A 17,478-nucleotide genomic window follows, 5' to 3' on the forward strand; every position below is an offset into this window, starting at 1 on the left:
CTGGCTGCTCATTTCTGGTTAATGTGGAGAGCTGGAGTGATGTGGGAGAGGGTCTGAGGGTGGATGGGCTTGCCCTTGCAGACCCTTGTGCAGCGATTATTTGTGAGAAGCAGGCTCTCTGAAGCCTGCCAGCTTTTTGGTGAGTATTCTGCTTGCCTCCAACTGTCAGTGGGAATGCCTGGGGTGGGGGTGGGGGGTAACTGAAAACTAACATCTAAATATTTCTGGGAATTTGCTTTGTTTTTGTGGTAATTTGCTTTTTAAAACAAACTCCTGATGGAAGTTTGATTTTGTTGTCTCTTCCTGAAGAAGCTGAGCTCAAAAATAAGCCTCAGTATTTTCAGCTTGTCCTGTTTTGAGATGATGTGATGTGGTGCTGGGAAAGGAAAGTGAATCTAAGCCAAGTCCCAGAAACAGTGGCCCAGGTGGGTTGGAGTGAGCACAGGTTGTGGCCCACAGAGCCCACCATGCCAGTGTGGGCCTGTGGCATGGCAAGCCAGGGCCGAGGCACCCCACAGTGAGTGGACCTGTCACACCTCAATAGCTGAGCCTGGGCTGCTAGGGACATCTAGTCCACATAGCACCATCCACCTGAACCCTGGAGCATCCATGATCCTCTGACCTCAACCTCCCACTTCCCCCATGAGCATCAGGGAAACTAGAAGTGGGGGCAGACCTGAAAGTTCAGACCAGGGCTAACCAATAGCATTGGTATTTTCTAACACCTGATTAAGCCAGGAGCAGTGGCACTTGCCTTTAATCCCAGTGGCTCGGGAGACTGAGACAGGAGGATTGCTAGTTCAAAGCCAGCCTCAGCAATAGCAAGACGCTAAGGAACTCAGTGAGACCCTGTCTTTAAATAAAATTAGAGATGGGGATGTGGCTCAGTGGTTGAATGTTCCTGAGTTCAATCCCCAGTACCAAAAAAAAAAAAAAAAAAGGAACTCTGATTAGCATGAATTTGGACTAATAGTGTTCACCCAAGGGCTATATAAACCCCAAGTTCAAATGTCAACCTGCTATCTGGTCCCCTGTTTCCCTGCAAGAGTTCTGTGTCTTGTCTTCCCACTAGAATAAATCCTGCTCCTTTCACTCTTGTCTTCCATTGTCTGTGAATTTCATTCTTCTGATTTGCAAGACAAGACCCTGGAAAGAAGTTAGCAGTGAGCTTCTGGGGTGTGCTGTGACACTGGAGGGAAAACCCCCCGGTAAGAGCTGCAACATGCAACTCAGTGGTGGAAAAGAATTGGGCTTTGCTGGCTGCTGACTCCAGCAGGCACCCCCAGGAGTGTTTAGAGGCTAACACTAACACAGGCTTTCTCAGCTGCAGAGGCCTGTGACTTAGGCTGACCCCACCAACCAGCAGAAGCATAGAATCTAGATTCATCTCAAACTTCAGTTTCAAAAAGACAGTTGGCCATCCTGACTGGTTGTTTGCATTTACTACCAGCTTTCAAAAGCCGAGCTCCTCTATAGTAAGGCAGGAATTTCCTTGATTACTTGGAAATAACTCTTTGGCAGCCTGTTGTTCTAAGGGCTGTCATTTGCTCTTTCCTTGGGTTTCACTGAAACCAGGTCCCTCTGTGTGCAATTCCCACCTCCTCCACCTTCAGGATCAGGCTCATGTGCTCAAGAAGACCCCGGTTCTGGGAGCCACTCTGTGCAGGCCTCTCCCCGGACAGCACCTGTGTCCTTCCAGCCTGGCTGGAGCTGCTCCAGGGGAGCCACCGAGAAAGCGATCTCCATCCTGCAGATCTGAGCATGTCCTCAGGAAACCCTGCTGCTCCATCCACTGGGTGGCAGCATCCTTCCTGGGGATTCACCCTCTTTCTAGAAGCAAGTCCACAGAGCCGCAGCACCCCGGACTCTGTTGTGGTTGGCATCTTCACCTAAGAGCACTGCCATCCACCCCGTGTTCCTTGGGGAGCTTCCTGGTGACCTCAGGAACTGGCTCAGTGCTGGAGTGCAACCCCCAGATGCCTGTGCCGCCCCTGCTCTGCTTCCTGCTCAGACACATCCAGTTTGCTTCCTTCCCTAAGGAGCCTGTGGAACATGGTGGGGAAATGAAGAGGTTCCCCCTGGGGCAAAGGAGCCTGAATTTGGTTCCACCACCACTGAGGCTTGGGCAGGTCACCAAGCTGCATCTCAGCCTCCACAGCCACAGAGCAGATGTCAACAATGACACGTGCCAACACTGTTTTGAGAATTGAGGGTGATGGGCGTGCAGCATCCCCTGGTCCTCAGAGGGACCCCCTAAGAGGTGGAGAATCAGCAGCTGATCCTTCTGAGGCCTGACTGTCCCTGCCCCTTGGGTCTAGAGAGGGCTAGTCTTAGCATTGTGTGTGAACCTTCTGAACATAGGCGCATCCTTGGAATGTTCTAGCATCCCATTTGACCTTGGAAGGATCTAAATTTGAACACCGTCCCACCATTAATTTCTTGACTCAGCCAGTGCTTGTCTGTGCTGTAAGCCCTCTGGAGAGTTCTTTCATCACAGAGGGATCTGTATCAGATGTCCCATGGGCTGGCTCACAAGACAGCACCCCTGGAATGGGGTGCAGAGCTACACTAGCTCTCCTGCTCTATGAGGGTTCCCACCATGGGCAGGAGTGAAATGCTTCTCCCCTCCTTGGATGGTGAGTCTGGGCTTTGGGTAGAAAGAGGGATCTGCTCCCTCTGTCTAGGGCCCCTCCAACTTGGTCCCTGGTCAAAACCTGGAGAAGTGCATGTGGAGCCAGGGGCTAGATGTTCTATGGAAGTGACATGTCATGACCCTGAGCCTGGAAAGGAACATGTGGACCCAGGGCTCGATGTCCTAGTGACACAGGTGACGTGTTATGACCCCAAACTACTTAGTTCCTCTCAAGCGCTTCCAGCTTGACCAAGACGTGCCAGGCTCTTGGAGGATCTGTCAACCTGTCCTCATGCACCCCAGGGACCCCTGACAGAGCAGGTGAGGAGCAGCTGAGTCAGCTTGTGCGTTTCTTTGACATTTTAGACGCCATGGCCCCTGGACCCTACAGACCACACCTGTCAACACCACAGCTGCGACATCTCCAGCACGAGTTTAGGAAGGTCCGTGAGCGCCACTCGGCTCCTCCTCTCCTTACCCTTCTCCCGTGGTGACTGTCCCATTACCCTCCGCCTGTCAAGGACAGAACCTGGGCCAGTGTGTGAGGAGGGAAACATGGCAGAGGAAGCTGCTTTTCAAAACGTCCTCCCGACACCAGTCTTCAAAAGCCTCTGGGTGAAGCTTCTGGCTTTAGTGGTTTGCTGCCTCCCACCTCCACGTGCCCTCTTGGGACTCAAGAACAGTTGGGAGCCAAAGGCCAGGGGCCGATGACCCTGATGGCCTCCTGCCCTCCGTCCACACCTGGCTATTTGTCATCCCCATTGAATCTTCCAACACTCCAGTAACTCGCCTTTTACAGATGACAGAAGAGTGGCCTCAGGTAAGACCATGTGGCCATCATGATAGTGAAACCCAGGCCACCAACACCGACCAGGGCCAGCTTCTCACGGATGGCCACAATGTTATTTCCCCAAGTGGTACGACCTTCCAGAAACTTGACACATCTCCATTCAGAGATGGTGTCTATGTCCCTCCCAGGGACCTGCAGGGGCCTCAGTGACTGCCCAGCAGGGTGAGGCTCTGACATGAGGCTTAGATAGAGCCCCACCTGCCTTAGGAAGGCCACAGCTACCCAAGGAGCCTGGGCCTGATGGAGGGCTCCCAGGGCCTGGGCGTCGAGGCCCAGCTGTGCTCCCTGCTCGCAGACACGGGCAGCTGCATGAGCCGTAGCGTGAGTCCCTTCATCTCATTGCAAGGACAACCTGGACCATGGGAACACCTGTATGAGATGGCAAGAATGGCCTGGGGGCCTGGGGAGGGTGCTGATACTGCGTCAGAGGTGTGACTTTGCTTCCAAGCTCAGATGACCTTAACCCTTTGCATTTTTCTGGGCCTGGGACCTGCCCTTTGCCCCACAGTAGTGTCACAGTCACAAGGCAGCTTCAGACTCCCTCTAGGCCTATATTTGTAGTTTTTTCTCAGAAACAATTCGAAACTGTCTAAGCTTCCTGTTCTTGCCTCTTTCCAGTGAGGAAAAGCCGGGACCCCATCTGCTTCACTCTGCAGGATCCTACTGTCTCAGGCTGGGACATTTGATAGTGATAAAAAGGTCACTTTGAGGAGGTGGGAATCAAATGAGGCAGGAGGACAGACTCAAGGCAAGGCCAGCCTTAGCAACTTAGAAAAACCTTAAGCAATTTAGTGAGGCCCCGTCTCAAATAAAATAGGGCTTGGGATGTGGCTCAGTGGTTAAGTACCCTTGGGTTCAATCCCTGGGACCAAAAAATTGAAAGGGACACAGACAATGCCACATGTGGACGGTGTCCTAAGCGCTCAGGAATGGATAGGACCCAGCCAAAAAGATGTCACCGAAGACATGAGCTACACCCCGCTGGCACCAGCACAGGCACCTGGTGGCCTAGTGCCCACTGACAGCACAGCCACCTTGGTCAGAAAACAGTCCCGAGAATGGGGCTGCAGTGTGTTTTCACCACTGAGTGACAGCAGGCGACCTCAGGGAATAAGGAGGCTCCACCCTCCTGCCCCTTAAACCTGCAGGTTAGACACCTGCCTTCCTGCAGTGTGGGTCCAAAAGGACAGACCCCTGTGAGTCTCAAGCTCAGAGACAAAACAAAACGAAACCCCACAGCTTCCACTTTGAGGGGACCCTGGAGCCCAGTTAGCAGCAGCACAGCCCATGTCCCAGGGTCACCACTGGCCTGGATAACTTTTCAAGCTCCAACAGGAAGTAACCAGGGGAGTAGCAGGCCCAAAGCCCAGCCTGCAGGGAGAAGGCAAGCGCACAGCTCCCCCCAGGCCCTCAGTCCACGGTGGCGCCCAGGAGAGGGGCGGGGTGCTCCCCAGGCTGCAGGCTACTCCGCCATGGGGGTCCTGGGACCAGGCTGTGCTTTGGGATGAGCAGTGGGCACAGGGACCCAAGGAGCCAGCTAGAAGCAGCCTCCTCAACTTCTGAGGGCTTCTGTTAGTGCTGCTGGGCTCACCATGCCCTTGGTGGCTGGACAGCAGTGGTCAGTTGGTCTCCTGGGAAGAGACGCCAGGCGCTGACTTTTCTGCAGGGACAGGCCATCTTGCTGCACTAACTCCCCCCCTCCCAGCGGCAGCGGGAGGACTCGGCCTTGGGGAGTCTGCGTGTGCTCAGCCGCCGCCTCAGGGAGGAGAGCTTGTCCCCCAGGGCCTTGCGCAGTCCTGCACTGTCCCTGACACAGGGCAGGTCTTGCCTGGTAGCCGGGAGTTGCCCTGTGAACATCTCCCACCGGTCCAGGGCATCCACGGCCCTGTCCACCTGCGCGAGCTCCTCCTCGGCCACTTCCCGTTCCAGCGCCTGGATACATGTGGCCAGCCACCGTCCGTGCTCTTCGATGGCCTCCACAGGGCCCTCAAGCTTCGGCAGAGCCTCTGAGGCCACCAGGGAGCTCTGCCCATCCTCGGGTCCCTCAGGGAAGGCATGACTCCATGCGTCAGGGGTGAGGGGCTCTGACAGGCTGGTGACAGGCTCTGAGTCGCTCTCACAGCACATGCCAGAGTCTGCGCTGAAGGGTGGGGTGTCCTCCGACACAGACGGCTCTCCTGCCTCCTGGCAGGGCCACGAACCTGCTGCTGCCTGGGTCCAGGCGTGGAGTCTCTGCGAGGGAGAAACGGGCTGAGTTTTCTCTGGTGGGCACTTGTCTGGCCAGCGAGCAGCCCGAGGACCCAGCTGCATTCAGTCACCTTGAGGCCTGTGGCAAGCTGATGCCACCAGGGCCCTGCTGCCCAGCACTGCTGGGGACTGGAGTCCAGGCTGTGCCACAGCCAGACGTTCCAGGTCCCAGGAGCCTGCTGTTCGCGTTTCAGGAACTGGGCACCTCTTGCTAACCCAGCCCTTCCTCAAAGCTGATGATTAAAGTCAGAAAATGTTAAGGCAAAAGAAACACTCAAAACACATCACTCCCTAAATGTTTCACCATGGCCTCCCATTACCTGTGCTCCTGAGGTCCCCTGTGTGTGCCATGTCTGCAGGATGGGCGTCACAATGAGCAGCACTTTCCAGCTCTGCTCAGTCAATCAGTGGGCACTGGCCGGCACCACAAAGCTGGGCTTTTTCTTTGAGCAGAGACACTGGCCCTGGGTGGCTCCATGGCTCTTAGAGTCCTTGGGCCATCCCAGGACATGTGGCAAATCTCCTGCATAGCTCCCCTCCTATTACAGTCATTGTCCTACCAGGTCCTTGAGCCCTGTCCTGAGGGGACGGGCTGCCCCCAAGGGCCCAGCCACTTCAGGGAGCATCATGGGAGGAGATGCTGCACCCACCACCTCAGCCCTCGGAGCTCACCCAGGGTCTGCTGAACACCACACCCCCGCCCTCAACTGGGTAAAGTTCTAAAAGTTCCCATCAGATGGTTGAATGAGCCCCAGATGAAGGACATAAGTGAGAAATCAAACCCTTTCACAGCCAGAGCTGTCTTCAATTCCCATTTCTCAGCCTCACCAGGACAATAAGAGCTGCCGCCAACCAAGCCCTTTGCCTGTGCCCCCGTGACTGGGCAGCTGGCCCATGCAGGGTGTCTCCACAAGTGACAACCACACCAGCTGCCCCGTTCTGCAGCGACACAGGCTCCTGGCTCCCCACTAGGGAAGGGCCACACCCAGAGGGCTGTCCCTCTGCTCCCAGGGGAGTCAGTACTATAATCTGAAAATACCTGGCCTCTACTTCAGGCCTCCAGCATCACAGGGATCGGTTCTAATGCGTCCAGGTGAGAACCCCATCCCACCAGGGAATTGTGACACCAGGGCATTCTGAGAGCCACTACCCTGCCAGAAACCTGCCTGAGGAAGAGGCTCCCCAGAACCACAAGAGTTCGGCCTTAAACCCAGTGAAGTTCTGACAAGTTTTTGTTTTCAAGTTGATAGGTCCTGTGCCTCCATGATAAATTTGTTTTCAGCCAGAAGTGGATTTAAAGAGAAATAGATCCAAGTTTCTGAGTTTGCAAACAAATCTCCCTATGGGAATAAAAAAGGGGACCCTGCTCCATGGCTATGCCATGTGCTGCCAGCAAAGGGCAGCACCCCCCTTCCTAGCACTGCCAGGAGGCAGGAGCACCTGTCCTGGACTGGGTTGGTCTGGTTCCCTCCTCCTTTCAGGGTTGGTGACCTGCCCTCCAGCCAAAGTGCAGGGTGCTCCCACTTGTCAGGTACCAAAGACTCAATCTGCCACCAAGGAGATCTGTGAGTTCCAGAGGAGCAGGACACAGCACAGGTCCTCTGCCTGTGTGTGGCTTCCCCTGGGCCAAGTCGGGAGCCAGGGCAGCGCTTACCTTGTACCTCTCAGCGAGCCGGAAACCCAGGACGTGCTGCAGCTTCCTCAGGCAGATGGGGCAGAGGTCTGGGGGCCGCCGCAGGGCTTCATCCAGGCTGAGCGCCCCTTGCATGAGGCAGCGGAGCCAGCGGCAGCTCCCCAGGCCCAGGAGGTGGCAGAGTTCGTGGCATGTGACCTGAGGGAGAAGGCCACCAGCCTGGTCTCACAACCCTGCCCTCTACCCACAGACCCCCAACCCCTGGTGAGGACAGACTGCTGGCAAATGGTCCAAGCACACCTTCCCCTCTGGGGGCTCAGGGGAAGCCACATAGCATGGGGGCTTGGGAGCCAGGCAGAGCGTAGGTCAGATCCCAGCTGTCCCCCAGAGCTATGTGGCCTTTGGCAAAACACTTGGCATCTCTGAGCCTCGATTTCCTCACTCCATAAAGTGAGGGACTGACCTCTTCCTGGAGAGAACTGGACAATATAACTGGCCAGGCAGAAGGCTCAGCCAGAGCCCACTATGACCTTCCTCTGAGGACACATCCACAGCTGCCCAGCCACCCACCCTCTTCCTGTCCCCCATGCCTACCTTGCAGCACTGTACCACCCCCAGGGCACTGAAGCAATGGCTCCTGCCTGTGTCCTGCAGCGGGGTCTCAGGGCCATTTGCTGCCTCCTCAAGCAGACCTGGATCAAGGTCATTGGACCCCACCTGAGAGAATTTCCCTGAGAACCGGGCGAAGCTGCAGACTCCCACATCTGGGGAGAGGGAAGGACAAGGGGACTCAGTGGGCAGCCTCAGCTTCAGGGAGCCCGGAGTGAAAGCAGCCCATCCTCTCTTGCAACCCAGCATGGCCTGAACATGAGCCAGTCCTGGGAGACCCTGCCCTGCCAGCATGCCCACATGAAGGCCGGCCCTGAGGCAGCAGCCAAGCCAGCCTCTTGCCCAGGAATAGCAAAAATGTGGGGGACAAGATCACGCAGCTGTTTCCATAGGTGTGCATCACCCTCCCCTGGAGCAAGAGCACATGCCAGGCTCCCTCTAGGTGGAAATTGCAGGGCCCCAGCTCACCATGCCCTGGGAGGGACTTGCTGAAGGTGAAGCTCCAGGTCTCGTGGGGGTACAGGTCAGACAGCGTGAGGCCCAGCACACACAGTGCGTCATCTGGCTTGTTGTTCTTCAAAAAGGACAGGATACCATCTGAGAGGAGAGTGCTGGGGGTCAGGAGGTGGCTAGGGACCCATCTCCAGCCCCTGCTCAGGACAGGCTAATAGATGTGGAAATGGAGACATTATTCTGTATTAACTAGAAAGTCAAGGTCAGAATGAGAGACCTGAGCTGCAGTACTATTTTGGAGGATGGAGGAAGAGGCCACAAGCCAATGAATGCAGACATCCCCGGAAACTGGAAAAGGTGGATAGTTTCTCCCCAGAGCCTGAGGAGGAACGCAGCCCGCCCACACCTTGACCTCCATGCAGGGAGACTCCTAACCCACAAAACTGTAAGACCAGTTGTGTGATCATCAGACTGCGGAAGCCAGGACACAGTCAATGAGGAGCCCAAGGGAGGGAAAGGGAGGGCCCAGCCAGGTCCCAGGAAACCAGGAGAGAGTCTCTAGTGACTGAAGAGGGAAGAGAGGGCAGGGAAAGGGAGGGGGAAGGCCACCGTAGAGAAAGTGCTTTCTGAGGAGCAGGGAGGCAAGGTGGTAGTGGGAGGGGCATCTCCACAGAGGCTGAGTGTGACCTTGACCAGGTGCCAGGCAGGGGAGACCAGGTGAGAGAAATGCTGCAGGTGGGGAGCCGTATGGAAGGAGGGGCAGAATCGCCTCTGATTGTGTCTCCTCAGTGGAAAGAGTCAAGGAGGAGGGGGAAGAGCAGTGGGCACTGCTGGAGCATCACTGAGGGCTCTGGCCCTGCATCTCAGGGAGCCCACCCAGCACATCCCATCGTGGGTGGAGGTTCAAGCAGGGGTGGACCATGCAGGGAGAGGAAGGAGATGCGGGAGAGGAAATAGGAACCAGGAATTCTAAACCTAGGAAGGGACTCAAGAAACAAGAGGTAGATCAGGGGGTGAGGAAGGAACTAGAGAGACAGGCAGAAGATGCTGGAGGAGGCCATGGGGAACACGCTCTTGCTTATAGAGATGATATAGCACATCATTGTCAGTGGAAATACAGCCTGAGCTACACATATAACTTTAAATTTCCCCAAAGTAAAAAAAGAAAAGAGAACAAATTGATTTTAACAATATGTTTGATTTAACTTATTATATCCAAAATATTTTCTTACTCAATTTTTTTTTTATAATTTAGGATTGAACCCAGGACACTCAACCACCAAGACACATTCCCAGCCTTCTTATTTTTTATTTAGAGACAGGATCTTGTTAAGTTGCTTAGGGCCTCACTAACTTGCTGAGACTAGCTTTGAACCTGCCATCCTCCTGCCTCAGCCTCCAGAGCCATTGGGATTACGGGTAAGCACCTGTAATCTACACTGCACCCAGCTACACACATACTCAAAATTTTTTAATTATGCTTTTGTTTGTTTTGGTGCAACTGAGGATTGAACCCAGGGCTCTTTACCACTGAGCCATATCCCAGCCATTTTTATTTTTTATATAGAGACAAGGTCTTGCTAAATTACTTAGGGCCTCACTAAGTTGCTGACGCTGGCCTTGAACTTCCCATCCAGCTCTGGTGCCTGAATGCTTCAGCCTGTAATCCCAGCTACTCCAGAGGCTGAGGCAGGAGGATCACAAGTGCAAACCCAGCATGAGACCCTGTTTCCAAAAAAAAAAAAAAAAAATTTAAAGGACTGGGGATGTAAATCATTGGGTAAGTGCCCCTGGGTTCAATATCCCTTACCACAACAAAATAAATAAAAAGAAGAGTAAACTAATTTTTCAAACAAAATGTCCAACAATCAAAATAACAAGGTGCACCAGGAACAAGTTAACAGATTTGGCAGAACCAACCAACACAGCCAGCTGGGCCCCAGGCAGATGCTGTGAGCTGCTATCAAGGGACAGGAACCCTAGGTCCAACCACAAAAAGAAAGAATCCACTGGAAGCTACAGAACTGCCACTCAGGATGACAGAATGAGGACTGGTGTGGTGAGGGGCACTTCAGACCCTGTTGCAGAGAGTACTGGAGGTGAGTGAATGGAAGAATGAAGGCCGGACAGAAATCTCAGCAGCAAGAGGGGAGCCTGTGGCAGTGTGGGCCATAGGCCAGTGAAGAAAGCCCACGCTGAGCAGTTCCCAGAACATGAACAACACTGATCCACTCTTGCCAGAGAGCACCTGCTTGGGAACCTCCCTGGGCTTGCATCTGAGTCTCCTGTCTACTCAGGCCTCATTCCTCGGCTGGCCTCACTCTCCAAAGGCCAACCACCTGAAGGCACAGTAGGGCCTCAAGGACTGGGTCATCTGGCCACAGGAAGGTCCTTGCAAAGTGAATGTCTGGAGCAAAGCTGAGCAGCTTTCAAAGGGTGCCCTTCACCTGCTCTGCATCCCAGGGAACACTCTGGGAGTGGGCCCTGAGCTGTGGAGCCAACTCCATTGACTGCTGGGGAGGAAGAGGAACTCCTTATTCCCATTCTGTCCAATAGGTGGGGAAAACCGATGCCCCACAGAAGAACAAACAAGTTCCTTCTGTCTCTGGAGCTCCTTCCTCCCCTTTTCTTTCCAGAATCGGCCTTTCGCTACACAGTGGGATGGGGCCTCACTGGCCCTGCCCTGGTCTGGGCTCCGCCCCCAGCCTGGCTCACCTGTGTGGAGCTGCCGCTCACCAGAGTCCTGACTGGGGCGCGAGGAGCAATGGATGGACGCAGCCGCCACAGAGGGCAGGCACTTGACCCTCAAGCCCAGGAAGAAGGCCTCCACGCAGCTCCGCAGGTGATCCATCAAGGGGCATCCTGCCAGCTCCTCGCTCAGATCTGGGGGCAGAGAAGCTGGTCAGCCCCACTGTGCCCCCAAAGGTCTGTGACTGCAGCATCAGGAGCTGTCACCAATACTGGCCATCCAGGGAAACAAGGCCAGTGCCCAAACAAGAGGCCAGGAACCCTGGCATTGTGGCACAAAGACTGAGACAGGAGGATTCCAAGTTCAAGGCCAGACTGTCTCAAAATAAAGAATAAAAAGGGCTGGGGATGTAGCTCAGTGGTAAATCATCCCTGGATTCAATCCCCACTATCAAAAAAGAAAACAGGGCTGGGGTTGTGGCTCAGCAGTAGAGTGCTCGCCTTGCACGTGCGAGGCCCTGGGTTCGATCCTCAGCACCACATAAAAATAAATAAATACAATAAAAGAATTGTGTCCAACTACAACTAAAATATAAAATATTAAAAAAATAACAACAAAGGACAGGAATCACTGTCACACGTGAAACTCAGGGAGGCAGGGACTTCTTCAGTGCTGCTAGAAGCCCATAAGCTGACCAGGAGAGGCCCCCTAGCAGCGGGTGGCAGAAGCAAGCATGTTCCTCAGCTGCAAAAAGTCAACCTGGTTGAAACAGGAGTGTAGGCTCACGCTGGAAAGCAAGGGCTTGGCAGGGCAGGGGGGGACACCACCAGATGGTATGCTAGGAGGACAGATGGACACAACCGAGGGTGGAGGCCATGGGAATGGTTTCGAGGTCTCCAGACCTTGACCTCAGCCTGGACCTGGTAGAAATTCAGGACCCAGGCCCACCCCAGACCTTCCGCCCATCTTGGCAAGGTGCCATGTGTCCACGTCAGGGAAGAGGCTCCTGGAGGTATAAGCAAGGACACATAAAAAGGGTTGGCCCCGCAGGGTCAAGAGCAGTCTCAGATGTGGGATTATGTAGAGCAAGACCCCTGAAGCCTCCAGCACGCTGATCCTGAGCATCTGGGAGGGGGCTGGTATGGACTCCAGGGGCTGCCAACTAGCCTATTGAGGGCAAGGCCAGTCAAAGCCCACCTTCTTCTGACTGGCTGCGCAGAAGGGTGTGACACACCAACACCTCAGACAGAAGCTTGACGTTCCTCTCCAAAGCCAAGTGCCACTTATGCCAGGCTGGGGCCACCTGCCTTGGAATGCTAACAGCACAGTGGCCGGCCCACCTCTGATCCTCCCCATTACCTGGCTGGGCTATTCTCTCGCCCCTCCGATCTCCCTGTGTCCCCCAATCTCTTGACAAATGAAGAGCCCTGGAAGACAGCAGCCATGCCGGGGGTCCCTGAGTCCTGCTCCCCATGCCCACCTGAGAGTGGATGGTTCCACGGCTCCAGGCTTTCTGACCAGTGTCAAAGATGGGTGGGGGAAAACAGGGCCTCCCTGCCTCACCCCAATTCTGAACACACCCAATGCCACCAGCCCTAATTCCAGCCCTAATTGGGGCTGTGCCCAAGCTGGTTCCCTGGCTCCAGCCCCCTCCCTGTACCTATTGGTTGCAGGTAAATGTGCTTCCGAGCCAGGCTCTGCTTCCGGTGCTGCAGGGAGGCGTGGAACGTCTGGAAGTCCTCAGGGGCCTCGGGGTGGCTCAGCAGCCAGTCAAAGGCCGAGTGGATGAGCAGTGTGCAGAAGAGGGTCCTCTGGGGGTTGTAGGCCTCGGACAGGAACAGCCTCTCTGCCAGGGTGAAGGTCGAGGCGTAGAGCTGCTGCAGGCCGGCGTCACTGGAGACCAGCGCATCCTTCAGGGCCCGAGGGCCGAAGCTGAACTCCTGGGCCTGTCTACACTGCAGCATGGTAGCCACACCCAGGAACTCCTGTTGCTGCCCATGAACTGCCCAGGGGACAATCACCGTCTCTTCTAGAACCTTCCCTTGAACTGACAGAAGTGGCTGCCAGGGGTTCCCAGCAGAAGGATGCTGGGCCAAGAGCCTGCGTGGCCCAGCCCTGCCTGGAACTGGACCTCCTTAGCAAAGCGAGGGAAGGCATGGGCACCTCCAGGCCTGCGGACACCCTACAGGGGACATAGAGCATGCCGCAGTCACCACTAGGCACACACAGGCCTGCTGTGTCAGGCACAGGGGAGCCCTACAGAGCCCCAGGATGCAGCACTTCCCCCCAACCAGGAACAGAGGGCACTCTTCTCTTTGTCCTTCGGGCAGGCTGGGTCCCCAATCCAGAACTAAACTAGAAGACTCCTCTCCCCTAGGCCAGGATGCTCCTCCAGGTCTCACACTCTGCTGGAATCCCCGTGAAGTGCAGGGACCCACTCCTTGTCATACACCCAAACTGTGCCCTGAGCCCTTGGAAAGAAGGGGGTGCATACCTGTAATCCCAGAAGCTTAGGAGGTTGAGACAGGAGGATCACAGGTTCAAAGTCAGCCTCAGCAACTTAGCAAGGCCCTAAGCAACTCAGCAAGACCCTGTCTCTAAATAAAAATTAAAAGGGCTGGGGACGTGGCTCAGTGGTTAAGTGCCCCTGGGTTCAATCCCTAGTACAAAAATAAGGAAAGGAAAGGAAAGGGAAAGGAGGAAGGAAGGAAGGCATAGGAAGAGACCTCACCCTTTGTGCTGAGCCCCTGCAAAGCCAGAGGGGCTCCTCCATGCAAGAAACTGGAAGCCACTCTCTTTGTGATCACAGAGTACACCCCATCCCGTGGGGCCATAACTGCACCTCTCTTTAACCCAACCCTAAGCTTCCAGGCCAGAACTGTGCATGTCCCCAGGAAGCACATGGAGGAGGAAGGCAGCGCCAGTGGCTCCCCACCCAGAAGTGTCCAGGGCACACACAAGGGGTATGAAACAATAATTAAGTGGTCAGGGGCAGCGCAAGCTAAATGAGGAGTTTCAGAAAAGCAAGGAACGGATCTGAACTACGGGGACAGTCGGCCGACTGTGACACCTGCTCTGTCCTTTTGAGCCAGGAACAAGGACTGGCGCAGCCACGTATTTGTCAGAAACACACCTGAAAAGCTGTCAGTAAGCACTCGACTCTGGCCACCAGCTGCTTTGGGCCTTCCTTGATGTCTCAGTTCAGAGACTGCCGCAGCAAAGGCAGGTAAGGGACAGGCTGGGTGGGGGACCCTTATGGAACAGTAATAAAAGGACGGACAGGGATGAGGGGAACTAGAGGCCAGGGATGAGAAGATATACAAGTCACAGCAGAGAGGTACAAGGACTGAAGGTGGGACAGCCCCGGGCCATCCTCAACTCAGGAAGTTCAGACACAAAACCCACTTCTCTGCAGAGCACCAAGTGCGGGGCCTCCAGCCCCACTTGGAAACCAGAAGGGGACTCCTTTTTGTATGAGAACGAGGACTCCACACTCTCTTTAACCCAATTTAAAACATTCATCTGAAAAATACATTTATAGCTACTCAAACACTTAGGTTTGAGCAGAAAGTCTGGGGTACACACTTTATAAACCTTCCTTGGAAGGAAACATACACAGATGTATATAATACATGCACATATAAGTCCATAAATGAGATTTTTTTTTTCCAGAGGAAAGCACTATCTTAAAGGAAGGACCCTTCCAGGATTAAATTTCCATCAAGATCCTTCCCACACCAAGCTTTATATAGTTTCTCTCCATGTATATTTAACAAACTGAAGTTCCAACTGTATAATCTTATATCTTTTGCTTAGTACTTTATGGCATTATCCCAGAGTTTTAAATATTCTATAAAAATGCCATTTTCAATGGCTGCCCCCCAAACATCAGAGTGCCTGTCTTTGCTCACGAGTCTGTTTCCTTCTCCTCCAGATGGATTCCTAGAGGGGTTTCCATGTGCCGGGGTTTAAAGCATCTTGCTTTGTATTGTCAAGTCGCTTCCCAGAAGGGGTACGTTAGTTGACATTCCCGCCAGCCCTCAAAGTTCTGAGTAGAGAGCAACAAATAAAATAACTGCCCAGGGCACAAACCCCTCTGGGTTCCTGGCAAGGCTTTGTTGCATTAGTGCCCAGGGATGTGGGTACTGGGTTCAGGAGGGTGAAAAGGTGGAGCCAAGCTGAGCCACAGCACTCACGAGAATCAGGTGCAATCAGAACACACAGATCCCGTGCCCAAACACCCCTACCCCGTGCCCACTGACAGACTCCAGGACAGTTCTAGCTCCTGTGCCTATTCAGGACACGTAGGCAATACTGGTGTTTTGCAACACAATGAACAATTCACTCCTGGGTGTAGGAAAAAAAAATCCACCAGGTGAATGAATGAGGGAGAAGATCAAACCCATGGCAATGAGAAGAGCCTAATGGGCAAGTTTCCCAGGGGCCAGGGGTGTGCAAGGAAGAACAGCAAGGAATTGAATTTCCACTGGCTCCCTCCCTTTGGAAGACCCAAGACACTCAGAAGCAGCCAAGAGACTCATGAGTTTCCAAAGGAGACCACGCTGATCCCAGCACAGGAGCACATGTGAATTTATCAGTTCATCAATTCATTCTTCCAACAGTTGTACTAGACAGGGGTCTCCAGGGCAACAGAAGCAATAGGAGGGAAGCATTTTATAGGTGTGTTTATAAAATGTGTTATTTGTTTATTTATTGTTGTGGCACTGGAGATGGAATCCACGGGTGCTCTACCATGAGCTCCACCCCAGCCCTTTTTTATTTGAGTCAGGGATCTTGTTAAGTTGCTTAGGGCCCCAATAAGTTGCTGAATCTGGCCTTGAACTTTCGAACCTCCAGCCTCAGCCTTCCAAGTCACTACCATGACAGTTGCCACCAGGCCCAGCTAAGATATATTAGGAGGAATTGGCTCTGTGATTAAGGAGGCTATGAAGGCTCATGAGCTGTCTCTAGCAGATTGGGACCAGGGGAACGAAGCAGTGAATTTCTGTCCACAGGTCCCAGTTCAAGGGCAGGAGAAGGGGAGATATCCCAGCTCAGGCAGAAAAGAGAGTGGATCCCCCCTGTCTCTGCCCTTTGCTGTATTCCCACCCTCAAGGGACTGAAAGGTGACCAGTACATTGGAGAGAACAGTCTGCTTTACAGAGCCCAAGATCCTACTGCTGATGTCACCGGAAACACTCCACAGACACACCCACAGTATCTCACCTGCCTAGGTGAGACAGCCCAGTCACAGCCCAGTCAAGTGGACACAGAATATTAACTGCTGCAGTTTCCAAGTGCCCCAGGCCCTTTGTTAGAACAAAACAGACAGGGTGGTCTCAAGGGGCTTGGAGAGGCAGGACAGGTGGCAAAAGCATTGAAGGTAAATACTGTTGCAAGTCAGTTAGAAGATGGCAAATGAAACTGGAAGGAGAAAAGGCAGAATTGGGGGCGGGGTCAGGAGTTCCGGACCCCCGTGGCCATTTCCAAGAGGGCTTGAAAGTGGCTTCGTCAGAAGGGAAGAAGTGGGGAGTGAGTCTGCTACTTCCCAGAGGGGCATGGAGGGTGTCCCAAGCCGAGAGAGCAGCTGGGAAGCCCACCCTCTGCCAACAGGCAGATGTGTTCTGGGGACAGGAGGAGGCTGGCCATCTGGCTGCAGTGCACAAAGGGAAGAACAGGGGACAAAGTCAGGGAGGGATGGCCACATTGTGCAGGAACTCTGAACTCGGTCGGAGGAAGTGTGAAGGCTGTGGGCTTTGAGAAGGGGCTCTAGGAGTCTGCCTTGTCCCCAGGCTGAGCCAGATGTCAGGGAGTATGGAGACAGCACCCCAGCAAGCCTCAGTAGGCAGTCAGTGGGCTATGAGCAGGGACCCCAGGAGACTGAGCAGAAAACCCTGGAAGCCAAATGCCCTCAACCCCAGCTGGGGTTCTGGCATGAACTTGGTCATCTGACCTTTAACCCCACCATGCCTCAGTTTCCCCCAGACATGGTATCTCCTGCCTTCCCTGCCCAGATCTTGGTTGGACCCAATAGAAGGGAGGAGGTTCCCAGCTCTGTGAGCAGCAAGATGTACCGAGCACCTGACTCCTTCGGCATCTCACCAGCCTATTTTGGTTTCTGGATGCCGGTCACAGGACCTGCCTACAAGTGCCCCACTTGCCCCAGTCCTTCCTAACGCTCACAAACACCTACACCCCCACTCTGGAGCCAGAAGCAGTGCCACTCACTACCTCTGAATTATTCCCTTAGTGGCTCCATGTTGGGCATGAAAGTGTGACCCCCTCTGTCCCCCCCCCATGTCACTCTCTCTGAGACCCTGTACCCAGATCTCAAGAAGCCTGTGTGGCCTTATTCATCTTCCCCA

General features: G+C 54.1%; 1 protein-coding gene across 3 annotated transcripts; it reads right to left on the bottom strand.

The window, feature by feature from the left end:
• Positions 1 to 3,409: 3,409 nt before the first annotated feature.
• AMZ1 (archaelysin family metallopeptidase 1) lies at positions 3,410 to 13,747 on the bottom strand. Of its 3 annotated transcripts, XM_081299670.1 has the most exons (7): positions 13,608 to 13,747; positions 12,774 to 13,295; positions 11,140 to 11,307; positions 8,440 to 8,568; positions 7,957 to 8,126; positions 7,384 to 7,560; positions 3,410 to 5,714 (listed from the first exon to the last, which is right to left on the bottom strand). In XM_081299670.1, exons 2-7 carry the CDS (start codon positions 13,075 to 13,077, stop codon positions 5,169 to 5,171), a joined length of 1,494 nt encoding a protein of 497 aa, XP_081155796.1. In that variant the 5' UTR covers positions 13,078 to 13,295; positions 13,608 to 13,747; the 3' UTR covers positions 3,410 to 5,168. The 3 variants fall into 3 exon arrangements, 2 of the variants coding, with proteins under 2 accessions (XP_081155796.1, XP_081155795.1); XM_081299669.1 differs by lacking the exon at positions 13,608 to 13,747 and having other exon boundaries at positions 12,774 to 13,467; XR_014022713.1 differs by lacking the exons at positions 7,957 to 8,126; positions 13,608 to 13,747 and having other exon boundaries at positions 5,585 to 5,714; positions 12,774 to 13,467.
• Between the last annotated feature and the right edge of the window lie 3,731 nt (positions 13,748 to 17,478).

The sequence above is a fragment of the Spermophilus citellus genome, assembly GCF_964194105.1.
Source record: "Spermophilus citellus genome assembly, chromosome: 6".
Classification (NCBI taxonomy): domain Eukaryota; kingdom Metazoa; phylum Chordata; class Mammalia; order Rodentia; family Sciuridae; genus Spermophilus; species Spermophilus citellus.